Source organism: Neopsephotus bourkii, unplaced genomic scaffold (genome assembly GCF_033783945.1).
Source record: "Neopsephotus bourkii isolate Nb327-2 ecotype Australia unplaced genomic scaffold, CSIRO-AGI_Nbou_v1 NB_1292, whole genome shotgun sequence".
Lineage (NCBI taxonomy): Eukaryota > Metazoa > Chordata > Aves > Psittaciformes > Psittacidae > Neopsephotus > Neopsephotus bourkii.
In genome coordinates this window covers 8,612,249-8,638,706 of record NW_026901776.1, presented here as the reverse complement: position 1 = coordinate 8,638,706, position 26,458 = coordinate 8,612,249, and the positions used below count along the sequence as shown (strand labels likewise).

The window sequence follows — 26,458 nt, the reverse complement described above, 5'->3', positions numbered from 1 at the left end:
GTTTGTTTTTCCAGAGGCTGAACTGGTTGCAGCCACTTGTATTGCAGGTGGGCAGTGGGCACACAGCTGGTGGCTCCTGTGAGCCCATCAATTTGCCACTGTCATCACAACTGCTAGAGATCCATTCCTGTATCCTGCCCTCTGTAAACAGCAGGTCATAACCACAAAGCACCAAGTGTCTCTGGTCCAGCATCAGCTCAGGGAGCCAGAGAGCTGCTTGCTGAAAGCTGCCTTCTGTTTGCTTGCAGAATTGTCAATATTTACTGAGTGAGGCTCCACTTTTGCCCAGCTGGAGCATGACAGCTTTGCCACTCTTGCACTCAGTGGCCCTATCTTCCAGCATTAACATCAGGAGGTGATGAGTGACCAGGCTGGCCTGATAAATGAGAAGAGATCTGCAAACAGAGAACAGCAAACACTTCCTGGGAGGCTCAGGACACCTGCTGAGAAAGATGTTCTTTTTTGCAAGGATCAGGTAGCATATGATGCTGTATCAGGAGAGAGACAGGAAAGGTACTATTGGTGGTGTTGGGTGCTGTGGCAGGTCCAGCTTCAAGCAGGGGTATGTGGTAAGCTGTTAAGGTGGCCTCGCAAAGAGCGCATGGTGTGTTTTCAGAGGTGTAACCATGTCTCTAAGCTTTGGGCAGAGCACTGTAAGGAAAACAGCCTGGAGCATGTGGCAAGGAGGAGGGAAAGATGGTTCAAGAGGTGCACCAGTAAGGTTATGTCTCTCTCCTGTTTCTAACGATGCAGGAGATGCAGAAGGCAGGACGCAGGATGCGCTTGAGGGTAAAGTGCCACCACAGGCTGGGGGTTGATCTTTTCTCCCATATAACAAGTGATAGCACAAGAGGAAATGGCCTCAAGATGCACCAGAGGAGGTTTAGACTGGATACTAGGAAAAATGTCTTTACTGAAAGGGTGCTCAGACATTGGAACAGGCTGCCCAGGGAAGTGGTGGAATCACCATTCCTGGAAGTGTTCACAAAATGTGTAGATAAAGCCCTCAGTGACATGGTTTAGTGGTGGTCTTGACAGTCCTGAGGTAGAGGTTGGATTTGATGATCTTAAAGGTCTTTTCCAACTTGGTTGATTCTATGATTCTATGAAATCCACTGCACGGTTAAAGCTGCAGTTCCTCAGTTATCAAATGCATATGTGAGCCATTTTATGCAAATAAAAATCAAGAGGCCTGTTTCTGCCATTAAGTCTTCAAGCTTAATTCTCCATGATTTCACAGCTATTTGCAAATCCTGTAGCAGTGGGCATATTGCAACTAACGGTTTGAATGTGGCCAGAGCTTACTGGCATGTTCTGTTGTGAATTAGGCGGACAATAGCTCCCAGTGGTGGGGACTGGCAAAAGAGAGGGATCAGTAAACAGTAGAAAGGGCTTACAGATGAATGGGGGAGAATATTCAAAAAAGGATAAAGCTGTTCAGTTGGGCTGTTTCTTCTTGGTTAGTTTATTTTTTTTTATCCCTCTCCATCAGGACCCTGTAGGGAAAGAAATTTAAATGACTGAAATCTGGGCCTTTCTGTACCACCTAAATGACACAGGAGCATGAGTTCTCCAGAGGTTGGCTGAGGCACCTTTGAAAACCCCTCAGAGAAATCAGTGTGGCTACCAGCTTTTCCCTGAGGATTTAGGAAAAAAGAAAGGGTGAGCAAGGAGGATATGAGGAAACTGGCCCCTCAGTTTAAAAAGGACAGGGACCTGCTGGAGAGAGTCCAGCGCAGGGCAACTAAGATGATTAAGGGAGTGGAGCATCTCCCTTATGAGGAAAGACTGAGGGAGCTGGGTCTCTATAGTTTGGAGAAGAGGAGATTGAGGGGTGACCTTATTAGTGTATATAAATATATAAAGGGGGAGTGTCACGAGGATGGAGCCAGGCTCTTCTCAGTGGCAAACAATGAAAGGACAAGGGGTAATGGGTACAAATTGGAGCACAAGAGGTTCCACTTAAACCTGAGAAGAAACTTCTTCTCAGTGAGGGTGACGGAACACTGGAACAGGCTGCCCAGGGAGGTTGTGGAATCTCCTTCTCTGGAGACATTCAAAACCCGCCTGGACACGTTCCTGTGTAACCTTATCTAGGTGTTCCTGCTCCGGCAGGGGGATTGGACTAGATGATCTTTTGAGGTCCCTTCCAATCTCTAACCTACTGTGATACTGTGATACTGTGATACTGTGATACTGTGAAAAGGGAGTCCAGCCATTATATGGGTAAGTGGTGGCTTGATACAGCAGAGTGCAGGGATAGACAGATTACTGAAAGGAAAGCAGGAAAAAAGATAAAAAATGGGGAACAATGTGGCTTATGCACTAAGGGAGAAAAATGAGTTTTGGCAGCTGATCTGTGTTTAGAATCAGGCAGTGTCACTAGCACATTCTGGCTTTTCTGATGGCAAGCTTTGCATCACAGATGGTTTAACATGACTTGGGACTAATGATCCAGCAGTTCAGATCTCCTTTGCCATTATGGATTAAACGTTTCACCCCAGTGGGGCCCAGCATCCTGCAGTTAAATTCTCATGTATTATGATCAAATAATGGGGTTAATTTAAATGAATTTTTACGGATAGGTCATCCCATGAAACAAGCTGCCACAGCAGAAATGGGTACCAGCAGGGCCGTACTGAGGACCGCCCTCTGAAAAGCAGCGCAAGACTGCAAGGATCCCAGCCCTGCTACCCTGAGCTAGCAGAGCCTGGGGCAGATAGCAGCTGCACCGGGCTGCCTCCCAGGAGTAGGATGGACAAGATCAGTCAACATCTGTTCCCCTTTAATCTTTTGTTCCTTTATGTTTTGATGTAGTGCTTTTGTACATAATGAGTTACGCTGCTGGGACTGAAGAGCTATCTGAGGCTGCGATGTGTCTGGAGACAGTGCAGGCTACAGACTCAAGTGTGTTTCTGATGGCCCAGCTCCTCCTGCCCCACCAGATTCAGCAGGATACCCAGGGCTCAGCAGACCCCATCAGGAAGAGGCTGAACCATGCAAGTTGGTTCCCCTCCATGTCACTGCTTCCAGCTGTTTTGATTACAAGGGGTTCATGTCAGGACAACCTCCAGGGCTTCCTTTCACTCACACCCCATTACATAGTCAATGTATGCACCTGCAGGATCAGCTTGCCTAAAGCCATCGATGCTTTTAACCCCATATGTATGCCATTGAACACACTCTGAGTTAGCAGAAATGGAAAGAAGGGAATAATGTACTAACAGTCTTCCACAAAGGCCTTGTGCTTCCACTGCTGTCTCCAGAAGTTTACTGTGACGCTGGGAAGGGAGCCAAAGATGGTCTCCTGCTGAGAAAAGACCACAGATATTCTGTGGGATCTTTCTCCCCATGAAGTAACTCACAAAGCAGCCTGGAGTGTGAAAGGCTCCTTGTGATATGAAGGATTTAGACTTCAGGAGAGGAGGTGTTTTTCTTTCCAAACAATGTATGGAACTCTAGATAATTTCCTTACGCCTTAGTGTTTGGTGATGTCCCTGCAACTCCTCCAGGTTGGGAAGCACAGGAGGAAAACTTTAATTGCCTTCCACTTCTGAACCTTTTGAAACATGAAGGCCAGGATCCATGCAAATGTTTCTCACCCAGGAAATTACCAGCAAGAACGTACACAGGACTGAACTTAGCTGATGTAGTGATGCACCAGCTTCTGCACAACAGCACGCCTCAGTCAGGAGCAGCAGTGATGGCAGTGTCATACACGGAAGTGCAGTTCAGATGGAAAAGGGATGTCAGAAATACACAGTGGGATGGATACTGGAGGCTAGTGAGCCCAGAGCAGTTCCAAAGGATTGTGAAATGACCCTTCTTCATGTCCACCTGTAAGACAAAGCTGGCTGGATCTATATTCCCAAAACTCAGAGCAAGAGAGGATGAATAAAGGGTGAGGCCCTAAGGAGAGGACTGGCTTCCAGATTTCCCAAACGAACATCATTTCATGCTGGCCAGTCTTTGCTTTAGTGGGTACATTCTCAGACTCTTGAAGTCAAAAGGGGAAAGGATGGGATAATGGCACCCTGCAGCTAAAGTAAAAGAGCCAGAAAAACACCTGGAAAGCTGAGCTGCTGCCCTGCTGTGCTGGCTTTGGCTGGGATAGAGTTAATTTTCTTCAGAGTGGTTAGCATAGAAGCTATCATAGCTTCATAGTAGCTAGCTATGAGAAAATTCAGGCACATTTTAGTTACTGTAAAGCAGTGCTTACACAGAGTCAAGGCCTTTTCTGCCTCTCACACCTCCCCACCAGTGAATAGGCCAGGGGTGCACAAGAAGTTAGGAGGCAACACAGCCAAGAAAGCCGATCCCAACTGATCCAGGGGATATTCCACACCATATGACACCACTCTCAGCATATGAAGGTGAAGGAAGAAGCAAGGGGGAGAACATTTAGAGTAAAGGTGTTTTGTCTTCCCAAGTAACACTTACACATGATGGAGCCGTGTTTTCCTGAAGATGGCTGAATGCCTGCCTGCTGGTGGGAAGTGGTGAATGGTTTCTGTTTTGCTTTGCTTGTATGTGTGGCTCTTGCTTTATCTATTAAACTGTCTTTATCTCAAGCCACAAGTTTTCTCACTTTTACCCTTCCAATTGTCTTCCCCATCCCTACTTGATCTTTGGAAAATGGAACATCCCGTCCCCATCTCTGTGCTAAGGGGAGGATGATGAACTTTCTCTTATTTCCTCCCTTGGGGTATGTGCAGCAGGGAGGGATTGTAATGTCTGGGGAGTGCACATAGTGTGGCAGCTATTGCTATTCCATTGGGTCACTGTTCAAGGGCTCAACCCTTTCTTTCCTTTTCTTTCACACTCACAACAGCTTTATTTTCCAGGAGCCAGTGAAAGCAGGATATGATGAAATCGAATTAACCTCTCTGACTGCTTCTCCCAGGAAAACAGCTTATGGGCAAGGACCCTACAAAGCCAGGAAGGAGCTGCCAGGAAAAACATAACAGTCTCCTAGTGGTGACTTCCCCTCCAGCTAGGGGGACCTCTGCCATGTCTTCTGTACAGAACAGCTTGTATCTCCCTCTTCATGTCACTGCACAGGTCAGGTACTTGAATGCATTGCCAGATACCTTTTATATGATGCTTTGAAACAGTGGAGCCTAAGGGTAGGAGACAGTAGAAACCAACACAGAGCAATAAGCACTTCCAGTACTGGTTTCCCTATTTAGCCTTCTCAACATCGGCTCAGAGATACTCAGTGTGGGAACCTGCAGAGGATGCTGGTAAAGAACAGATAGGGCTTTAGGTTGCCAGAAAAACCATGGTTTGGTGCCTTCTGTTAGATAATCACTTTGCCTCTTTTTTTTCCTAACAATTTCTTCTAAGTTTGCAGGATAGCGGCCTGTCTTACAGGCTCACGTGCTCTGAGTCCCAGCTGCCATGCCATGAAGGGATCTGGGCCACAAAGCTGCCCACACCAACTGTCCAGAAGACATTTGGCAGAAATCTGTCCTCTTTCCTGGAATCAGTGGTTCTCAAAACAAATGAACTGTAGCTTGGTTTGATTGTGCTTAAACAGGGATCCAGGCTTGAATCAGTATTAGAATCAAAACAAAAGCTCTTTGCTCTTTGATTATTAATCTTTAATGGGAATCTGAAAACAGTGGATTGTGGGGATACTGTTCTAGCAAAGACGGTGCATTAGTCTGTCTCCAGGGTCTGAGATAGGCTGGTGTATGCGAATGTTGACTCCTTGATCCCAGTGCTGGGGGGGGGGGGGAGGTGGATATTGCTGCAGGCTGTAGAAAAGGGATTTGATTAGTCTTATTTGCAAATAAGTCCTCTGAGAAGAGATAATTGATTTGGCCATCTTTTTTTGTTCTCTAAAGACCTGTCATCATTGGTAAAGTTCAGCTTTAGGATTTTCTTTCTTAAACAGGGAATTTGGCAAGGGAAGGAAGGGCTGCTGCTTTTTATTGCTTTCTGTTTGGAGTCAGTCTAGTTGCTTGAGCTCAGTTTGCTTCCCAGATTTTCAGGCTCCGTCACGCTTAGGGCATGCCTGCCACAGCATCAGTGTTTAATTTCAGCATAGCAACTGTACATAAACTCTAACAAGGATAAAGTAACAGCAAGACGGACTTTCAGGAAGGCTAGTTAAATCTAGTCAGTGGCTTGAGCAAGCTTGTTAGACCATGCTGCTGAGGCTCCACTGTTGACATCCCAACTACTTGGAGCTAGATGAGTCTGCTGCTGCAGCATTCCCTTCTCCAACTGCATTTTAAATAAGGAACATCTTGCAGATCCTTCTGCCATGTCCTGGTGTAACAGGGCACTCCACACATTGGAAAGGTCCAGAATCACTCCTTTTCCAGCGCTCTTCAGTGGCCCAAGATCACCCTGAGGCTTTTGGCTCTGTACTTTTTAAGAAAATGAATCCCAAACCCTTGAAAGGAGCTCTATGCAAAGAGCTGATTTTCATGCTGCCATATTCCAAGGGCTGATGTGGTCCCATCAGTGACTAAAGGAGGAATACGGAGGGACAGAAAGAGAAGAATGGAAGAGATTGATAATGGGAGGTTTGGGTAAAATTGGTAAATTTGGGTTCCAGGTGGATGATTGACAGTTGTCAGAGGGAAAAGTGGGGAAAGAGATGGTTCTCAGCTATATCAGTATCCCTCCAACCTCACCAGCAAGAGATACTAAGAGGGGAATGAATCAAGAGAGCAGGTGATGAATAGGGCGGAAGGGCAGACTGGGGTTAGACAAGCAGACAGGAGATGCCACCTTTGTACTGCCCTGGTTTGTAACACTTGCTTTATTGAGCACTGCTGAATCAGGCAGGCTGGCAGCTCCTACCAAATGATGGGCTGTGCCTCTGTCTTAGCACTGTTTTCTTGTGTTGTACTTACAAGGGCACTCAGAGCCCCCTCCATGCAAATTGTGTAAGCTCTTCCATTCCTGAGCAGAGGACAGAAGCCAATCTATCCCCAAGTGCCACAGCTTTAGCTCTGCAGCTTAGCTCTGCCTTCAGGACTGGTACAGCATGATCCTGCCAACTATGTACGTTCCCAGGTTGCTAAATCCACTCTTTGAAGAGCCTCAGTAACACCAGGGCTTGCAGAACCACAGCTCTGCTAGCTTGTTCAGTGTATCCAGCTCACCCAGTCCTACTCTCCCTTGCCCCATCTTGGAAGACTTCTTACACCTCTCTCCTGCCTTGTCAGGCAGATGGGAGGGCTGCCTGCCCCTGAGGAGGGACAAGGCTGGACCACTTCCATCGTGGCCATCCTGTGGGCTGCTAGAGGTGCTGAATTGGACCCACACCGCACAGCACCTGGTTCTCATTCTCCTTGGGTCCTCTGGCACACTCCTCCCAGTCCACAGCTCACTACTGGCTCATTAGCACAGTGAACACCTCATTACCCACTGCCATGAGGCTCTGCCAAAGTTGTGCTACAGTAGACAGATCCATGCAGTGAGGAAGCCAAACCTGGACTGCAGGAAAGGCAGGACTTCTGTTTCCCCTCTCTAGACCTGTCTGCACACATATATGTGAAGCTAGCAGTTCACATCAATACTATAAATTCAGCACTGCCTTTCACCCCTTGTTCTAGGCACCAGCTTAGTGTTTGTACCAAGCAGAATGCCTCCACTCTACTCCCCACCAGAAAAATAATTCTCCAAAATCAAGGCAAATGGTGGTTTGTCCCATGGGCTGCCTCCAACCACTGTCATGTCTGACCAAAGGCCCAAACACCTCCTTCCTTGGGAAAGCCGTGAGAAGGTGGAGAAGTAGCCCTGGCCTAAAACCAGTGTTGTTCTAAAGCACCCCCAATAATATGTCATAGGCTGGCAAAAAAGAAAGACCCTTCCTGGGACCATATGTATCTCCCACACATGGATGTGGGAGAATAGTTTGGATTTCCTGGAATTTCTGACACTTTGGAGGAATGACCACTCTTTTTCAAAGAATTTCTTACTTTGTGGTACCCCTATCTTCATGCCCCCAAAACACTGGTGTCCTTTAGCCACTGGTCACCTCCTGACTTCCAGGTAGACTATGAGCTGCTCTTCTTGACCAGGTCTCTGTTCGTGGCCCATACTATGCTTACCCTGACAGAGGCTTGATCTTTCATTAGAGAATCAGAATATGAACACCTCCAATTCACAGCCCAGTGTCTCACAGGCAGGAAAAACACAAGAAGAAGACCAGGCACATTTTCCTTGCCTCATTTCCACCAATTACTCATACTTCTTTATTATGCTGAATAATTTTTCTTCCCTCTTTGAATATTTGGAGGCCAGGATCCTGCTCCTAATCAATCACTCCTTAGGCAAACTAGATTTTGCTTTTGTAATGTTTTTCTGCATAGTAGCTCCAGCCTCCTAATCATTTTTGTTGTTGTTCTTGGAGCTGCTTCTCGTTTGTCACAATTTTTCTGGTAATGGGATTCCTGGAAGCAAGTGGGATATTGCAGGCACAGGAGCCCTGCACATCCCATTGCGTGTGTGATGTTGCCCTCAGGTGGCTACTCCAGAGAAAGGATGCAGCTTTGAAAAAACCACTCCAGTGTCTCCAGGATGGATTTGTAACTCTCTGTGGAAAGGATAACTCTGTGCTCTCTTACATGATGCTTTTGCGTCAGAAGCCAGGATTACACTGGCTTTTTCTGGCTGTCCATCTTCAGTTCTAGCTCTCAGTGTTTAAAGTTTATTTCCCCATGTGAACACTGCTGTGCTTAAAAGCAGCAGGAAGAATCTGTTTTAGTGAGCTACACAAAGCTGAATGGGAATCCTAAGACAAAAGGCTTATGAACTGACAGACTTTCACCATCACCAACTTTATTAATACTAATTTTCTCACTGCAGCTACTTGTCTTGGTCACATTTTTCAGCAATTATTTTTGTCTCAAAATTATATTCAGAATAAAATTAGATTTCCTTTATTACACAAGATTTTGTGTAACTCCTAGATTGTAATTCATATAAAGCCATAGAAGGTGCTCAAGAGGTGACAGAGACCTTATTAAAGGTCAGATCAGAAATTCGTTGTGTTTGTCTCTTCCCTAACTCCGCTCTTCACAAAGCTAAACCATCCTGCTCACTCATTCCCTTCTCCCACTGCAACCTCCATTGTCCCAGAGATTACGGTGCCCTTTTTTTCCCTGCCTTTTCTATGCCTCTCTGCCCCTTTGTTACAGAATGACCATACCTAACACTGGAGATACTCAGCTGATACATTTAGGAATCATTATGGTAATATATACATTCCTGACCTATTTAATACATGACATCTTATTTTGGTTTTGCTACGCTCTGCACTGAGGCTCCTCTCCCAACACTGCACCATCCACAGAGGTGCCCAGAGCTTTTCCCTGAGATCAGCTCTAATTCAGAATTTCAATTTATGTATCAGGTAATTTGAAAAGTTTTTCCATCTTCCCTTAACTTGTATTGGAATACAGAGAGCTTCATCTGCCATCACTTCATTCCACTTACCTAACTTTTGGTCCATTCCTGCTCCCACGGAATGCAAATGCCAAAACATGCAGTGGGTTTAAAAGGAACAGCCTTTGCTGTTTTCCCAGTCATTCTATATCTTACATAGATTTGGCCACCTCACTGAGCATTTCATCTTCTGAGAGTGGTGCAAAAGTAAGCTTTGGTCTCACTAATGGCACTGAAGATTTTGCCATTGAAACCAAAGGAGCTGGATTAGATCATTCTTGGCTACTGTACGTCTCAGTGCTGATCATGGGGGATGCCTTGCAACTCCTGTCAGTGCAACACTGATAAGAAATCGTGCTTTCTCCTGTGTTTTCTTTCACAACTTTATGTCCTTGCTTCCTGTAGACCCAATGCTTGTACAATCACCTCATGTGTCCTCCCAGTAAGTTTTCGACCTGTTCGCTGATTTCAACAACTTCAGAAAGCAGAGATTTCAGAAATAGTTCTGAAAGGTGTTTCTACACATTTCATAAAAACTGTTTTGGGAAGTGCTGGGGGAATTTTGTGAACATACCTAGAGAAAACAAAGTCTTAGAACAATGCAGTTAGAAAGCCTTTTTGCTTGCAAAACACAAATTATTTGTGTTTGCAAATAGTAGCTCTGTTTTGCAAATATGTGTAGGAAATGAGGGTTCATTAGTCCCACTGCTCGTGGAACTGCTTACTAATCTTTGGCAAGGATTCATCCTGCATGCTGCTCTTGCCAAGATTCCTTAATAGCCACTTGCAAAGGGGTTTATCCTCATACCTTTGGGAAAGGCCAGTCAGTTACATATCCTGGGATTTTGCTTAGACAAATCCTTCCAAGAATGCTGAAAAGCTGGAGGAGAGAAAAAAATTACAGACTTGCTGATAGAATCTTGCTCACCATGTTCAAACCCCTATCTTGAAATGGAATACCTACTTATTTTCCCAGCTGTATTTGTGGGTCCCCAAATAAGGCTCAAGGTCCATAGTGCTGTTTTCTTTATGTGAGATGTCTGCAGTGCTGTTACTACATTATACTCAAACATCTCTGGTTTTCCAGACTAGCTGTTAATAATGAAAAATGAAAATCACATCCTTATGTTAGAAGTTCAGCTTCGTTTTCTTAACGGCTCTGGACCTGAAGAGTTTCTTCATATTACTGTTATTGCTGTTGTTGTTGTACAGTGTAGGCATAACAACTAATAATGGACAGTAGGAAAAACCATCGAGAGAACAAATGATTATTCAGAAAGGAATATTTCCAAATAGCAGTGATGTTCCCAAAAAGGGAGGAAACAACACACAGGATCAGAGCAGAAAATTTCCCAAAATCTCCAGTAAACTGAACACATCACGAGACCTACTTCTCAAAAAGAACGTCCCCTCTTGCACGTGTCCTCAGGCCTGCAAAGGGAAGCTCAGCTGCTCCAGCAGCCCCCACCCACCTCCCATACCAATCATGGGAGCTCTGCCGATGTCTAAAGCTCAGCTGATGTCTCTGCAAAACCAGTGCCTAGATCTGGGCTTCTTTTCCCCCTGAAGCCCTTCTCTGTTAGGGCTAGTTTTGAGAAGCTGGCTATCTGGCCCTTCCCTGCAATGCACCTACCCTTGCAGCTGCTGAGCACTGATGCCCACCAAAAGCAAGACCAAGAGTTTGCCAAGATAAGGATGGGGAAAAGGAACTTGGGATCTGGCCTGTGATAGTAGTTACTTATAATAGCTAATAGTTACTAATAATCCTATTATAGGATTCTCAGAGGCAGTCATTATTATTGAGAAGAATGGAGATCATTGTCATTTCTTTTTGCCTCAGCCAAATACGATAATTGAGTTTTCAGATATTTTTTTTGTTGTTTAAATAAATCATTGAGTATAGGCCCCCTACACATACTGATTTATTTCCTCTTTACTGTAAACCTTTGTTGAAGATAAGGCCTTTGTTTCTGCCACTAATGCTTCTGTCACTACAGTAATGACAAATCACCCAGGATATTCTTTTCCATAAGCCATTTATATCCATATTGCCCTACAGATCTTAAGAATATTCCCTTCTTCAAGTGCCTTTGGTCAGTTGCATCCTTTTTTTGGTTATTTTTTAATGATTCTTGCTTCTTTGCAAGATGATGATTTTACATGGCTTGGAGCAATGGTTGCAGAAGTTGATGCGCAACACACTCCTAAGGTTGTAAGACCACAAAAATGTCATAACTGACCAAGATTTAAAGTTGTATCTGTACTGGTTGTATGGAGTTTTCTTCTGTATAAGAAATCGCTCATGTCCAGGCATTTGGGCACCTGGGTTTCCTGAGCCAAGCCCTCAAGCCTCCACCACACTCTCCAAAACACCAGTAACGTGTTCAAGCCCAAGAAGGCTCTACCTCACATTACGCTCCAGGATTAACACTCCTAGTACACAGCATAGCAGGACCATGTCCCAGAGCACAGGAAGGACCTGTACACCCAGCTTTCAGTGCATGGCTGGGTGCACATGCAGGGACCATCAGGTTTTGCTCATCCAGGCTCTGAGCACAAACTCCCGGCGCCTACTGCCCACCTCCCATAACCAATATCCCCAAGATTATCCCCGGGGTATCAGTGACCTAAATACACTCTTTGGGACTTGAAAGTTGCTTTTGTTTTTAATGTTGCTGGGTCTGTAAAATGAGCACACGTAACTAACTGCCTGTTTCCAAACAACTGTTGTGTAACTGCTCCCCACCCCCAGAGATGTGGCCTGCCATGATTTAATGGGCTCGGTTTCACTGGGAAGTGCCTGGGGGAGCCTCTTAACTCCCTAATTAGGAACAGAAGGGCTAGTCGTTGCTGGAGGTAGCAGCGAAACATTTGTGAGGTCTCCTGGCAATAACGGAGGCAGAGACGGGGCAGTTCCAGCTGGGAAAAAAAACACTTTTACTGAAGATACAGGGCAGAGGGCTAAAGAGAAAGTGTCAGGGGGAATGTACTTGCAGAAATTATGATGGGTTTTCGGGGTGAGAAAGAAGGGGGAGGAGGAGAGGGGAGAGACTGTCCCTGGCCCTCCCAAGTTCTTCATCCCTCCTGCAATCTGAGTTTTATATAAGATACTGTGAAGTAGCATAGAGGCCTGGTGGGCTGGCTGCTGGTGGAGGCAGGTACAAGGTGTTGCTGTGATCTGCTCTCAGATATTTGAGCTGGCTCTTGTTAATTAAATTCAGGAATTAACAGCTTGGAAGTACTTAGGAACTCAATGTTTCCTCAAGTGATGTGATCACTGAGGCTGAGCACAGAACCTGCCATTGAAGGCTGAAGTAGATTTTAGCACAAAACAAATCTCCTGCCAACCAGCTGAATGTCCTCTGAGACCTCACTGGGAAGGTGAAAACTTTGCCCATCCATTGCAGGTAGGGTAATGTGCTTGGGGCTATTCCTTATCCCCCAGGACACAGCCATAACATGGCAAGTTCTCCGATTTTCCCCATGTGATCCCATTTCTGGGCAGTGCTTTTTTCATACAGTACCAAATGGGAAGAGTTGTGTGTGCATAAACAGTCCCAGCTTGGACCTGTTGGACAGTGGGGCTGATTGTCCTTCAGAAGTCATGCAGGGAAATACAGCATTCAGTATCTTTGGCCTGTGGGAGCAAAGATCCAGCGAAGCAAAGGAAAGCCTCTTTGGACCATCCTTAAAACCTAAGGAAGAAGACGAGGTTCAAAGATGTAGTGATATCATGGGGCAAGCAGTGTTGCAGGAGCCCGGAGCACCACAGGGGAGATGTGAAGCTTTCAAATCTCACCCTGCTCTGCAACATCACCAGCCAGCAGTTCACTAGTAGTAGCCACTGACCAGATGAAAAGGAGAGAGACTGACCTTGCTATAAGTCAGGAAGCTATGTTCATGAAGATCTCCTGTTACGGAGCACCATTTCCTCTCTAGTAATATTCTTAAGAGAGTGAACCTGATTTGTGCATGCAAAAGGAAAATTACTCAGCAAAGCCTTCATGCTGTAAGGTGAAGGACAGTGTGTTACAGCCACGGTCATAAACCCCAGCAAAGGCCTTGGAGTGGTACTGAAAGTCAGAATATTCATTTCCAAGTTGCCACAGCATCTCAAGCTGTAAAAGAGCTATGTTCAAAGCTTTTGTGCTCCACTCTTGCTCCTGTTCATTAGCTCATTTCATAGCCAGAAATAACCAGATTTCCTTTCTGTGTTTCAGGTTTCAGTATTAGTAATACTTACGAGGTTTGGATTATGATTAAATGCAATTGGCAGTGAGAAAAACAAGAGACCGAAAGAGAAATAAGTCCCAAGGAGAAAAAAGGTGGCGTTAACTGTACTGCGAGCTCCTCTTTCCCACTAGAGGGCACCCAGTATTCGCAGAACTGCTGCTTGGCCTTTGGGTGCTTCTTCCAGCAGCAGCAGGTCACACTCTACACCAACATCATTGAACGGGCCTGGGAGAGCTGGCAGGTTATGTTGTGTTTGGCTCCTGCTGCTCGTATCCAGCTGCTAAACCAGCTGAAAAAGTACATTACAGTAACGTATTCCTATGCACATCATTTCCATCATTGCAGCAGGGGTCATCCTGCAGATCAGTGGCAAGAGGAAGAGAAAAATATAGGAAGAAAGCTTCCTATTCGTATGTGATTTGCGCAATGGAAACGCATGAAATCTCTTTATAAAATTATGAGAGGCATAAAGGGATTATGGGATTGCAAAAATTGTAAGTTTAGATGGAGGCTTTTTAAAATTGGGTTTGCTAAGACATCTGTCATTAGCAATAAGGGATACTGCTCAAATGCATGGAGATGCTCTGAGACACTTTTGCAGGTTCTTTCTGGTGGAATTCTCCTTTCCATGGATGGAACATGCATCAGAATCTCGCAGGAGGAGGCAGCCTTGTTGAACGCAGCAAGCAGTTTCTGCCTGGATTTGTGCATTTTTAGGCACTAGAGGTTATAAGAGAAAGGGGGGAAATTCCCGGGAGGGATTTCCTCTGGGAGCCTTTGATATCTGCCCACCAGGACTCACAGAACACCCCTGCCCATGCCCTGCATTTCAGTAGGCAGGATCCTGGCATCTCAGCTGTTTCGGGTTTATCACCGGGGGAGGGGGGGGTTGAATTTTAGCCCTGCGATATTAATGGCCTTGATGTGTTCCTTTAAAGCAAAAGCAGTGCTGATTCTCCCAAGTCTTTTGGATAGAGAGTAGCAACTTGCATCTTTTCTTTGCAGCTTTAAATAGCTCTGGTGGCTCTTTTCCCACATTCCTGCTATAGATAATTTCACTCTTAGATGCTTAAACCAGACCTTCCTCCATCAACCTTTATGCTTTTTATTAATGCTAAGTAAGAAACACATTAAACTTTGACCAAATTAAGGGTTTACAAGGTTTCCTTCCTGATGGCTCTTTTTGATGGCATAGTGTGTACATATGAGCTAACAGAGCCCTCATCATCACAGAGCTCTCTGGTGATGGTACTTCACTTTAAGCATGGAGATAGGAATCCTTTCCTCTGACAGTAGAATGTAGCTATTCCTGGAGTGAAGCACAGCAAGGACACTGTGCAGCAATTTACACTATCCAGTAAGATTTTACTGACCATGAGGGAGATGAAATCCTGTTCCCTGAGCTATAACAAAGCATTGATTTCTGTGGAAAATGAAAAACTTGTTTTTCCTTTTAGTCTTGGCTGCTACAAAGCACATGGAATAGAGCCACTTGGTACCCAGGTCGGAAGCCATACCTGGAGGTCAGCTCATCCCAACTCCTGCTCAGAGCAGGTTCAGGTAGGTCAGGTTGCTCCATGCCTTGTTCCTGTCAAATATTGAATGCTTCCAAGGATGAAGATCCCACATCCTCTTTAGGCCCCTGCCCTGTGTCTGAGTACCTCCATAGTGAACTGATTTATCCTCACAACTAATGAGAATTTCCTTGTTGCATTTGCACCTATTGCTTTCTGTTCTTCAAATGTTGCTCCTCCAAGACGAGCGTGGGTCCATTTTTCCTATGCTTTCCACTACGTAACTGTAGACAGCAATAAGATCTCACCCTTTGCTTTCTCTCTGATAGGCTAAACAAGCCCAGGTCTCTTTGCATATACCACATGCCCCAGCCCCCTGGCAGCCTGGTGGCCCTACACCACCATGAGTGAGTTAATTCCAGTGTTTGCATTAGCAGCAAGGCCAGAACTGGACTTGGCACTCCAGATGTGGTCTCACAAGTGCTGGAGTGACCAAAGGATCACTTATTTCAGCCTGCTGGCTAACATGTTTGCTCTATAGCCCTGCTATAGCCCTGTACACAGCTGTCCCTCACTGCAAGGACACCTTGTTGACTGAGGTTCAGCAGGTGACTTCAGGCCAACCTCTGCAGAGCTGTTTTCTCTTCATCTGGCATCCAGCCTGCGCTGGTGCACAGGGTTATTCACTCCCCACGCAGGACTTTGCATTTCCCCTTGCTGAACTTAATGTGTGGCTGCACACTCAGGCAATAGGTGGCACTAAGTGATGACGTAGCTTGCAACTGCATTGCCCCAGAGTGTCACTGCTAAAACGAAAGCCAGCAGAGGAGGTGCCTGGATTCATTCACCTGGAGCATTGGCCAGGAAAGGAGGATTCACCTGGAGCAGCAGCCAGGAAAGGAGGAGCAGACATGTGGCAGGAGATCCTTCCCAACACCTGGTGAGGTCTCTTCAGCATGGGGAGGAGGGACTCCAAATGGGGCTCCCCAGGGCTGGAGCAGGAGAAAGTCCCTGGGGGGTCACCAGGGTGGGAGCATGCAGCTGAGTTGTGAGCATAAACGGGGAGGAGGTTTTATTAGGCTGAGCCTTGCTGTGCATCGCTCTGAGAGCTGCTTCAGGAGCACGCTTGGTTTGTTAGCAGTGCTGAATTTGTGCTATCGCCATGATAATCGGTTTCATGCCTCTGACTCACTAAACTTCAGGATGTAAGTACAGGGGGATATTATTACTTGTTGCATAAGCTGCTTAGCCTTTAGAGAGGTGGAGGCTGGCACTGCTCGCTTTTAGGAGCCCTATACTTCCTTGTCCGGGAGCGGCTTAAGGAGATACCTCCTTAAAAATCAAACGCACACAGGATGTTACAGAGATTGTTACCAAGTTGCCTTTGGAATTGCTGGGGTCTCCAGTACAGGCACCAGGCTGCATCACAGGCAGTAGTGGGAAATTATACTAGGCAAAAAGAAACACTGAGTGGACTTGGGTTTTCATGGAGTTTCATGTCCTTTTTTTTTCCTCTCTTTTTTGGTCTCAACGTATGGTAATTGTGACACCAACAGCTCCCTAATCTTGCTGCTTTCCATAGGACACAGTAACAAGACTTTTTCTTGTCGATTTTAATTTTGCTGGATTTTAGGTTGCACTTTTCTTGAAAGAGAATCTACCAGGCTGAAAGAGAACCAGGGAGGATATTCTCTTTTGCTTGCAGGCAGATGAGACCTAAAAGCTTGGCATTCAGTTAGGGGTAGTTACAAGTATCAAAAGTATAGCAGCTCATTGAACTCTGAACAGGGAAAGGTCCCGCATGGCTCTCCTTGTGCCAGCCCTGCAGCACAATGAATACCACATGGCTGGCAGCAGAGTAACCCTTGAGCTTGAAAGTGCCCTGCCGAGGCTGCCCGCCTATTGCTATACCTCAGTCAAAATAAGCTATTTTCTTGTCTGAAGTAACACAGCTGCTGGTAGGATGAAACACCACAAGGACACCTACAGTTATTAAGTGTCTTTTATCTAAATTATGCCAAAGGAGGGAATATTATGGCAACAAATTATCTTGCTAAAGCACAGCCCAGAAACACTGTCTCTTTGTGCAGCAGCAGTGCTCTGAGCCCCTGCCTGTCAGTCCCACCTGAAAAATAAGGGAAATAATGGCAGATGTTGCAGGGTGGCTAAACTGTTTGTGATTAAATGGTGCTGGTAGGTGATATTCTCTGTACCACTCCCAAGGGTTGGTACCATCCAGACAACACTATCAGACTGTAAGTATCTTCTTTTTCTTTCTTTTCCTTGTGTAGGGAGACCATCTCATCCCAGATCAGGTGAGTGAAATATCTGCCCTAGCTGGGGCACAGCATCATCCCTTCCATACCCTGTATGACAGCAACAACAAAATCTTCATTCACAGCAGCCCCCTGCAATAGCCCCAGACAAATCTACTAATCCCCAGGGGAAGCTGGATTGAGGCACAGGTCAGAGGGATAGGAAGGTGCACAGCCTTTGGATTGATTGCACAAGCATATGAACAGTTTTGAAATACGCTGCATGTCTGTTTAAGCCTGTTAAATCCAATCCTAGTGACTCAGCCCTCACACCTCACGAAAGTCTGAAACCTTGCTGTCCAGAACAGAAACAGACAAGCTGAGACTCTTACCTACTGAAAGCTGTGGTGGAGGACCAATGTTGCCCTAAAAGAAGACTGAATCTGTAGGAGAGCTACGTACAAAGCACTGCAAAGAGGGACATGTCCACCACGTTCATCTCTCTCCAGCATCTGAAGACCCTTGTATCTGTTCCTGCTCCTCAGCCAGTTCTCTCTGTACAGTTTTCATTCCTGGAGGTGTCCAACTGCCACTATCCCATTCACTTCAGTACCTGCTGAAAATAGACTGGTGCATATCCTGTTGACCTTTGTCCCCCAGGGCATCTTAGTTCACAAGAAGAGGGACAAAGAAGCTTTGTGATCAGCAAGTCCTAATCAGCAAAGACTTGAGGTCACTAAGGAGCTCTAGTAGATGTAACCCTGCCCCAGATCTTGCCTGTGATCTTCAAAAATTAGAAACCCTCAGCCCCTGCTGACTCCATGGTATCTGTAGGCATTTGTTCCTGCTCAGACCCAACTGATGTGCATACGAGTCTCAGCATAGACCCTTTATCCTTGACACTTCTTTTGTTGACCACAGTGTTATAACTCCCCAGGTCTTTTGGATATTCTCAGAAGCATGCAGTCCTGGTCCCTGCAGCTGCCCTGGGAGTTGGAGGGATGCTGGTTTACTGGCTGAGGTCTAGACACAAGATCAAGACTATTGAAATGGGTGACGGATGGTGGGGCTCAGGTGAAAGACCCGTACAAGGGAAAGAAGATGAAAGTATCCGTCCCTTCAGGATTGAAACGTCTGACAAAGAAATCGAGGTACCGGTGGCTGGGATGTGAGAGAGGCAGAAAGATGCAAGGTTGAGCCAGTTCATCACTCACCTTGCTTTGAGGAGATCCCGTTGGGGTGATAGCAGCACACCAGCCAGTGCAGCTACCTAGATGATGCTCTGGCTCACTGCCCTTTATGAACGGGATTTGAGCTCAGATTCATTGCAATGGCCCATAGAGGCTTTGAGATCACTGACTCTACATGTGACGTGGGGCTTCTCCTGTGGAAAATCCACACTGGGCAGCAGACAGTGGGTCTGTGGATGATGGACTGGGAGGGTGTCAGGACAGCAGTGATACTGCTGGGGCAGGACAGAGCGGCTTCCACAAAAGGAAGGGCTGGTAGGGTGAAGAGAGGTGGAGGTTTGACTGAGTCACAGCACCTCTGTCCCTACATGCAAACATGTCCCTGCATGTCCCTATCTAGCCAACTAGCAGTTGACAGCTCAGGCTAAGCTTTTTCCCCCAGCCAGCTCCTAATGTCAAAAGCCTAAAGCAAGTTAGCAGCAAAGCTAGGAGTAGGACCCAGTACTCCAGTGCTTCAGGAGGGCTCATGGTGTCCCAGAGAGATATAAAAGCCAGTGGGGCCAGATGAGCCCATCCATGCCTGCCTCAGTGTAGGGCATGCGTGAGCCACTGGCCAGCCTCACAAGAAAGGCTCCATTCCGCAGGACCTGCACCGGCGCCTGGATCAGGCCCGCTACACACCACATCTGGAAGGGGCCGCCTTCCACTATGGCTTCAACTCCAGCTACCTGCAGAAGGTGGTGGCCTACTGGAGGAACCAGTTTGACTGGCGCAAGCAAGTAGAAGTCCTGAACAAATATCCCCATTTCAAAACCACCATTGAAGGTGAGGGGTCTCCATGGCTTGAACAGGTCTTACTATGAAAGACAGAAAAGGGTGATTAAAGAGATTAAAATATTTAAGACAACACTATGTATAAAAGCTGAGTGATATAAGCAAAATAACACTAGTGGTGGCCATATTCTTAATAACCTCCCATAGATTAAGACAGTCAGAGTGGCAATAAGATTATGTCTACTTCAATATGGGCTTCATTCAGCCCTGAACCTGTGCTAAATAATGATCTTTTCTTCTGCTATGGCCTTGAAGCCACCTTTGAAAATGGTAAAATTTACCCAGACTCTGAGGCTAGAATATCCACTACCACCACACAGTTCAGCTAAGTGAGGTTACCCAGATCTGCAGGTTAAATTTCTATGCTATTCACGTAAGTGCAGCTCTACTTATATACTGTGAGACCAGTTCCTCAGGAGGTGGATGTTCAAACTCTTGTGACTCCAGTATCTAGGGCTGGGATCAATACCGTTGTTTGTATGTAAAAGATGAGATGTGGGTACAATACCAGCCATCCCTTTCAGCTAGTCCTCTTCCTGCCATGGATTGTATAACTTCCAATACAAATGATAATAACAGTTTTGCCACCCTCCATCTTCGGAGTCCAGAGCAGAAACTGTGCAGAACCACAGCTTTAATTTATCTGTCTTGGATGTGTGGCAGGGATCGAGATCCATTTTATACACGTCAAGCCCTCCTACATCCCTCATGGTCGAGCTGTTCAACCTCTGCTAATGGTTCACGGCTGGCCCGGTTCCTTCTATGAGTTCTACAAGATCATCCCTCTGCTGACAGAGCCAGCCAGCCATGGCCTGAATGAGGGTGATGTGGTGTTTGAGGTCATCTGCCCATCCATCCCAGGCTATGGCTTCTCAGAGGCACCACACAAGCAGGGTAAGTGATGAAAAGGCTTTGTTGGAATCACATGGGATTTGGAATGACACCCGAGCCATCCCTGGGCACTGCAGTTTGTGAATGTAGATGCTTAGCTCTGCATTAACACCCATGTGTCTGGGGCTCTGGGGCTGACTGGATATTTGGAAGGCATTGGTAGCTGGAAGCCAGGTCTAATTCCCACTTTCTCCAATTCCCTCTGAATTTCTTATCATCTTGAGTTCGCTTTATTGCCAGGGAGTGAGGCAGAGCAGCATAGCACTCTGTGCATTCACATACTTCTGAAAGGCCACAATCTTTGGCCAGTGGATGAACACCAGGACAAAAAGGTCTCCTCTGTTTTTCTCTGCCTACAGGGTTTGACAGTGTAGCAGCTGCTCGGATATTTCATAAACTGATGAACAGACTGGGCTTCAAGGAATACTACCTACAGGGAGGAGACTGGGGATCTCGCATTACCACAAACATGGCCCAGATGCTGCCACAGTGAGTAGCAAAGGGAATCGGTGCAGAAAAGATGCCCCCAGTTCTCTTCCTATCTTGTGGATCCATCATCCTGATCCTGCCCTCTGTTTGCCCTGCCTCTCATTCCCTTCTGCTCAGTTTCCACCAGGGATGTCGCCACCCCTGTGCGTTCAGTTGTATCCATACGCTTTGTATTGATACTGGCACAGTTTTCATGCTTTCTAAATTTCAGAGCTATTTGGCTTCTCTGTCAGTAGCTAAAGGAGACAGATTCTCATTCCAAATCAGGAAGGTGATAAATTTAAAATCAGCAGGGAGAAAAAGAAGGAAGGAGCTCAGCCTTTCAGCAGCTGAACAGTACCATGAAGTATAGAACTTTCCTATAGAAAATGCAGAGTTGAGACTGAAGAAGAAACACAACACCTTCCTTACAAGATGGCATCACAGCTCATTGTTTAGCACTTAATGAAAAGCAGGCACCACGGCCATGCTGAGGTCAGAGAACAGATAAAGTGGGAAAGCTCTTAAAGCAGTTAGATTGGAGGATGAGCAGCTCATGCTCCCAATGGCAGTTGTGCTTCACAGCACCCAGAGCACTGTGGCCATGTGTGATCTGATCAAGCTTTTCAGAAGATACCCAGCGCAGCCTGTTCCTGTAGCACAGAACAACATTAAATCAACAGCCAGAGCCACCAGCATGGATACACCACATCCAGAAACCAAGTACCTAAAGCTGAGTTCATACCAGTGGCACAGCTGGATGGAGATGACACCAGATGTACCATTTTTTAACTCCCATAATTATATTTATTTTCCAATCATGATGAACCTGAAGGGCTTCAAGTATTTTACTCTGTAAAATATTTCTATCACAGCCCCAGTCAGACTTATTTTATGTACAGACAATCACTTGATTTAACCTTCTATTCACTAACTTAATTTCAGGTGTGTGAAAGGGCTTCATCTGAATATTGTCTTCATTGCCGTACGAGGTTTGGGAAAGATTATTTCTGTTATGCTTGGGGCTTATGTACCATGGCTCGTAGGCCTCACCCGGGAAGATGTTCACCGTATGTATCCTTTCGTCCAGAAGAACATATATGACATTCTGCGAGAATCTGGATACTTACACATCCAAGCCACCAAACCAGACACTGCAGGTAGTGAAACTTCTATACATCCCTCTGAACTATATATAGTAACTGCTCATGGTATATAAAGACATAGCTGAACAAAGGTCAACTGTGTTTGAGAAGCAATGAGTTGTGGTGACTAAATATAAGACATGGGGCAAGAACTGTGTAAAAGGAAGTTAAGGAGAACAGCTTAAAAAAAAGACTCTTCAAGGTTTTTTTAAATGCCATGCCGCGTTTCTTGGGGAAAGAACTCTTTTGCAAAAAAAAACCCCTTAAAATAAAGCACAGGGTCCTGAAATTGATGCTTCTAGAAATAAATGTGGGTGAAAACAATACAAATAGCATAAGCAAGTGCAATGGGAAACTTGCAGGAAGCTAGAAACAGCCCTAACACCTGAGAAGCCAGAAGCCTAATACAGTGAGGCCAGTATATGAGGAGTCTAAAGAAAGATATGGCCATCTCAGGACAGTTAAATGAATGATTTGCATCAGTCCTCCCTAGGGAGGACCATGGGGTCCTCCTTTAACAAAATAAGCCTTCATCAGGAGAGACAGTGGAGCTGTCTCACACTCCTGCTGGATGTGGAGACCATAAAACAAACAGCACCTCATCATGGCAACTCACTGAAAACAGAAAAAACTCAAACTGAAACGTTAATTAATGCCTAGTCTGTTGCTTGAACTGATTGCAATACCAAAGGAATAAAAGGAGACAAACAAGACACCAGCTTGTTTTCTTGGGTTTTTTAAGAGCCAAAAGTGAAGGTAGACCCAGAAAAACAAAGAGCAGTCTGTGTAGTCACTGATCAGGAAACCAGCAGCACTATTTTAAAGAGAAGAATAGGCTTACAAGTGATAATATCACAAGGAAATCACGTTTCAAAAATCAGAGCTCTGTCAGAATCAAAGAGCAGGGTTCCAGTAACTGAACATATTTAATTTCCAAAGATACTTTGTCGAGGTTCCTTCCCCAGTGCTCTTAAAGAAATTAAACTGCCTTAAAAAAAGGATTAAGATCATGGGTTAATAACTGGCCAACGTGAGAATCCACTCAGAGGAATAAATAATCAAGTTCCAAAGAGGGAGAGTAAATAAAAACCCCTGTGCTGGAACCTGTCTATTTCAACACAATCCCAATTTCTCTACAGTTCAAAGTTAACCATTAAGTGAAAATCTGACAGCTCTCCAGGCTTTGGTTTACTCTAAAGAAAACTGCAGAGAGTTGCAAAAACATTTAAGTGAGCGGTTGATTAAGCGGGCCAATAAAAACTGATGTCAATGAAGTCCAAAGCAATTTGATTAAGGAAGAAAGTCACAATGGGCTCGAGTTTGGCTGCTGCTGCCATATGAGAGAATCCATGAGTCAGGGACAGAGCTTGGAAACGTCAGCCAGGTCAGAGTTCAAGAGAATCTTACAAACTCTTAAAGAAAGCAAAAATAGACTAAGACAGACACTAAATCTACAATATTCAGAATCTGTTGCACCCCTGTTCGCCCTGTTTCATAAGTGTATTTTAGAATCAGAAGAGTACAGGAAGGGGGGAAAAGGAAGGCTGGAGTGACCAAGCAGCTTCTGTATGAGCACTGTACATAGTCAGGGACTCTTCAGCCTGGAAAAAGAAGAGCAGGGATTTTGTAGCACACTAAAATTGTGAAATGTAGAAACTGAAGAGGGAGAAAAAAAATATCTATCTGCTACCCAGTCTGAAGAAACATCTACATTGTCAGTTTAGTTTTCGTTAGGCAGCTCTAAAGCAAAGCTTAAAATATTTCCATTTACCACAAGTTGTATACCTAAGATGTGTACAGGGTGAATGACAAACTGCAAACAAGACCCGTATTTCTGAGCATCTAACCTGTCAGCATTGAATACAGCAGTTCAGAGGCAGCTTTCAGCCCAGAAAAAGCTCATCTCCGGATGGGTTACATGCTAGCTGCCACATTTCAGCCTGCCCTACAGCTGCTGGTCAAAGCATTTACACAGCTGTGGTCCATAGCAAATCACTCCAGGCCTGCCAGCACAGGGAAACAGTTGTGCCAATGCACAAACTTACTTTGCATTTGCTATGTCCACTATTAAATGAAGACTGTGTTGTGCATCATCTTCTACATAGTCACTCAGTGCTAAAATTCACTTGGAGGTGGCAATACCAAGTATATTGTAAACTACAGCCTGGGGTATGATACAGGAATTTCCCAAGGCAAGCCTCCTTCACAACTGAAGTAATCCCTGTCCCAGTTTTACAAGTAAGAACACAGATAGAATATACTGTGTATGTGCCGTGTTTATAATATTTACTAGTGTTTCCCCATAGCCAGAAACAGGTAACAGATACACAACACTCCACTGTTTAAGTTAGATAAAAAGTGATGAACAGCATTCAGTGTGCTGGTTATCCACTCTAAGCAGGATGCCACTCCAAATAGTTTATCAAAAATGTCTTATAATCCCTTTACACATGAATTTGTACCTCCTGCCACACATGACCAAGAAGCCAAGAGGACTTCCTTAGCTCCTAGCTTCCTTTGTGTAGGAATCACCTAAGTTTGCAGTCAGTTACAGCTGGAATCCCATTGGGGTGAATTTCTCAAGGATAAAGTACTACCAGGGCTACTAAAATACAGATTTTTCTACTGAATTCTCATAGAAAACTCTAAAGAACTCAATAAAGTCCAGTTTGACTTCCACTGAAGTATTGCAGTGCCAGGCAACTGTAATAGCTCTCCCCTTCTGAATTAGGTTGTGGACTGAATGACTCCCCCGTGGGGCTTGCTGCGTATATTTTGGAGAAATTCTCTACCTGGACAGATAAATCATTTCTGCAGAAAGATGATGGAGGCTTGGAAAGGTAAGAAAACAGATGCTCTTCCCTAACAACATTCGTTAAAGACTGAGTGATGAAAACTGATGAGGCCAGAGCTGAATAATGGAAGATTACATGTGACAAGCAGTAGTTTAAACTTATAGCAGATTGCCTGCAGGCTACTGCTTGAACACGGGGTAGTTTCGGTCTGGGTACACAGATGTCAATTTGCTGCTTGAATACAAGTGGAGAACAAGAGGAAACGAGGGCACTTCAGGGCAAAATCACAATACAGCATACTGGGAAACAGCTTCCAATGAAGTTTCTTCATCTTTCTCACTCAACAGCAAATACACTCTTGATGAGCTTTTGACCAATGTGATGATTTATTGGGTGACAGCTTCCATTGTGTCCTCCATGCGATTCTACAAGGAGAACATTACCAAGGACCCTGATCTAAGTGCTATTTCCAGGTAACATGAAACCAAAACCTGCTTACTTTTGATACAGTTAAGGGTCACCTTTCTTTCAAACTGTAATTCACACAGGAACTTGTGGCCAAGACTAGGCAGACTTATCCAAGTATTTTCAGTGTTGTTTGTGATCAAAATACAGGTCATATACTTATTCATCAAACAAATGTAATCTGTGGCTCAGTTCAGTAAAAGGCAGACAGAAAAACATGAGCATTCTAAAAGAGTTAGGAAAGATGTGGCTCACTGGTGGATAAACTAAAAGCTACAATTCTTGAGTAGGAACTTGGGGAAGCAGTTTGGAGAACAGTACTTGAAACACAGCACCTTCTGGGAGCTGCTGGCTTTAAGACAAATATGAGCGGAATTCTCCAAGTGATTGATCATGCAAAGAAATAGAAAAGTCCTTTTCTCTGTAGACTGAACCAGTTTACCTTTCCCTTCAGAAGGGTCATTTCTTGCACTGGCACCATGAATTCTAAAGTAAGCATGAGCTATCTGGTTTCTGACTTCCCAGAAGTGCGACATCTTGCCACACATCATGAAACATACACAAAACAAGGCAAGTTAAAAAATCTGAAACGTTTCAAGACTGAGCTGGGTGCACAGTTGGCTCTACTTTGCACTTCTTTGGGTACAACACTTTTAAAGTCAAGGAGATCCAAATGAAAGCACAGCACAATGCAAGACCACAATACAGTTTGTCATGGTAAGCTTCCCCAGCTTGACTGAGGCAGTTACCAGTCAGAAGGGGCTTATAGACTTTCCCCACTACTTGCTCCAAAAATGCAGTTAACCAATTGTCTTCTAGGGTTGGAGTATATGTTCCCACAGGGATTGCAGCCTTTCCTCAGGAGATAACACATACACCACAAGTCTGGACAAAGGAAGCCTACAAGAACATCATCACTTACTCTTACATGCCACGTGGAGGGCATTTTGCCGCCTTTGAGGAACCAAAGCTTCTGGCACAAGACATCCTGAACTTTGTCAGAAAAGTGGAACACCTGTGAACCTGCAGTTTCAATATGTACACAGAATGGAGGCAAGTTGGTTTGCCACCAGGAGAACCTTCACTTTGCCAGATATTAAATAAATCCAAAACAACTGCACATAGAAGACAGCATTTTATTTGGATAACAATTATAGTACTAAATTTGTTAATTAAACTCTAAAAACCTTAAGAAAAAAACAAACTTAAAAGCATCTTGTCTTCTTTCATACCCAGCACATCCTTGCTGCATTCAGAATT

At 45.1% G+C, this 26,458-nt stretch overlaps 1 protein-coding gene across 1 annotated transcript; it reads left to right on the top strand.

Annotated features, from left to right (window-relative positions):
* Nucleotides 1–15,932: 15,932 nt before the first annotated feature.
* Nucleotides 15,933–26,325, top strand: LOC133218967 (epoxide hydrolase 1-like). Its single transcript, XM_061365930.1, has 11 exons — nt 15,933–16,029; nt 16,061–16,095; nt 17,447–17,470; nt 18,348–18,561; nt 19,245–19,425; nt 20,098–20,328; nt 20,685–20,814; nt 21,739–21,953; nt 24,670–24,778; nt 25,081–25,206; nt 26,018–26,325. The coding sequence occupies exons 2-11, from the start codon at nt 16,067–16,069 to the stop codon at nt 26,217–26,219; spliced, it is 1,461 nt and encodes a 486-aa protein (XP_061221914.1). The 5' UTR covers nt 15,933–16,029; nt 16,061–16,066; the 3' UTR covers nt 26,220–26,325.
* Nucleotides 26,326–26,458: the final 133 nt, after the last annotated feature.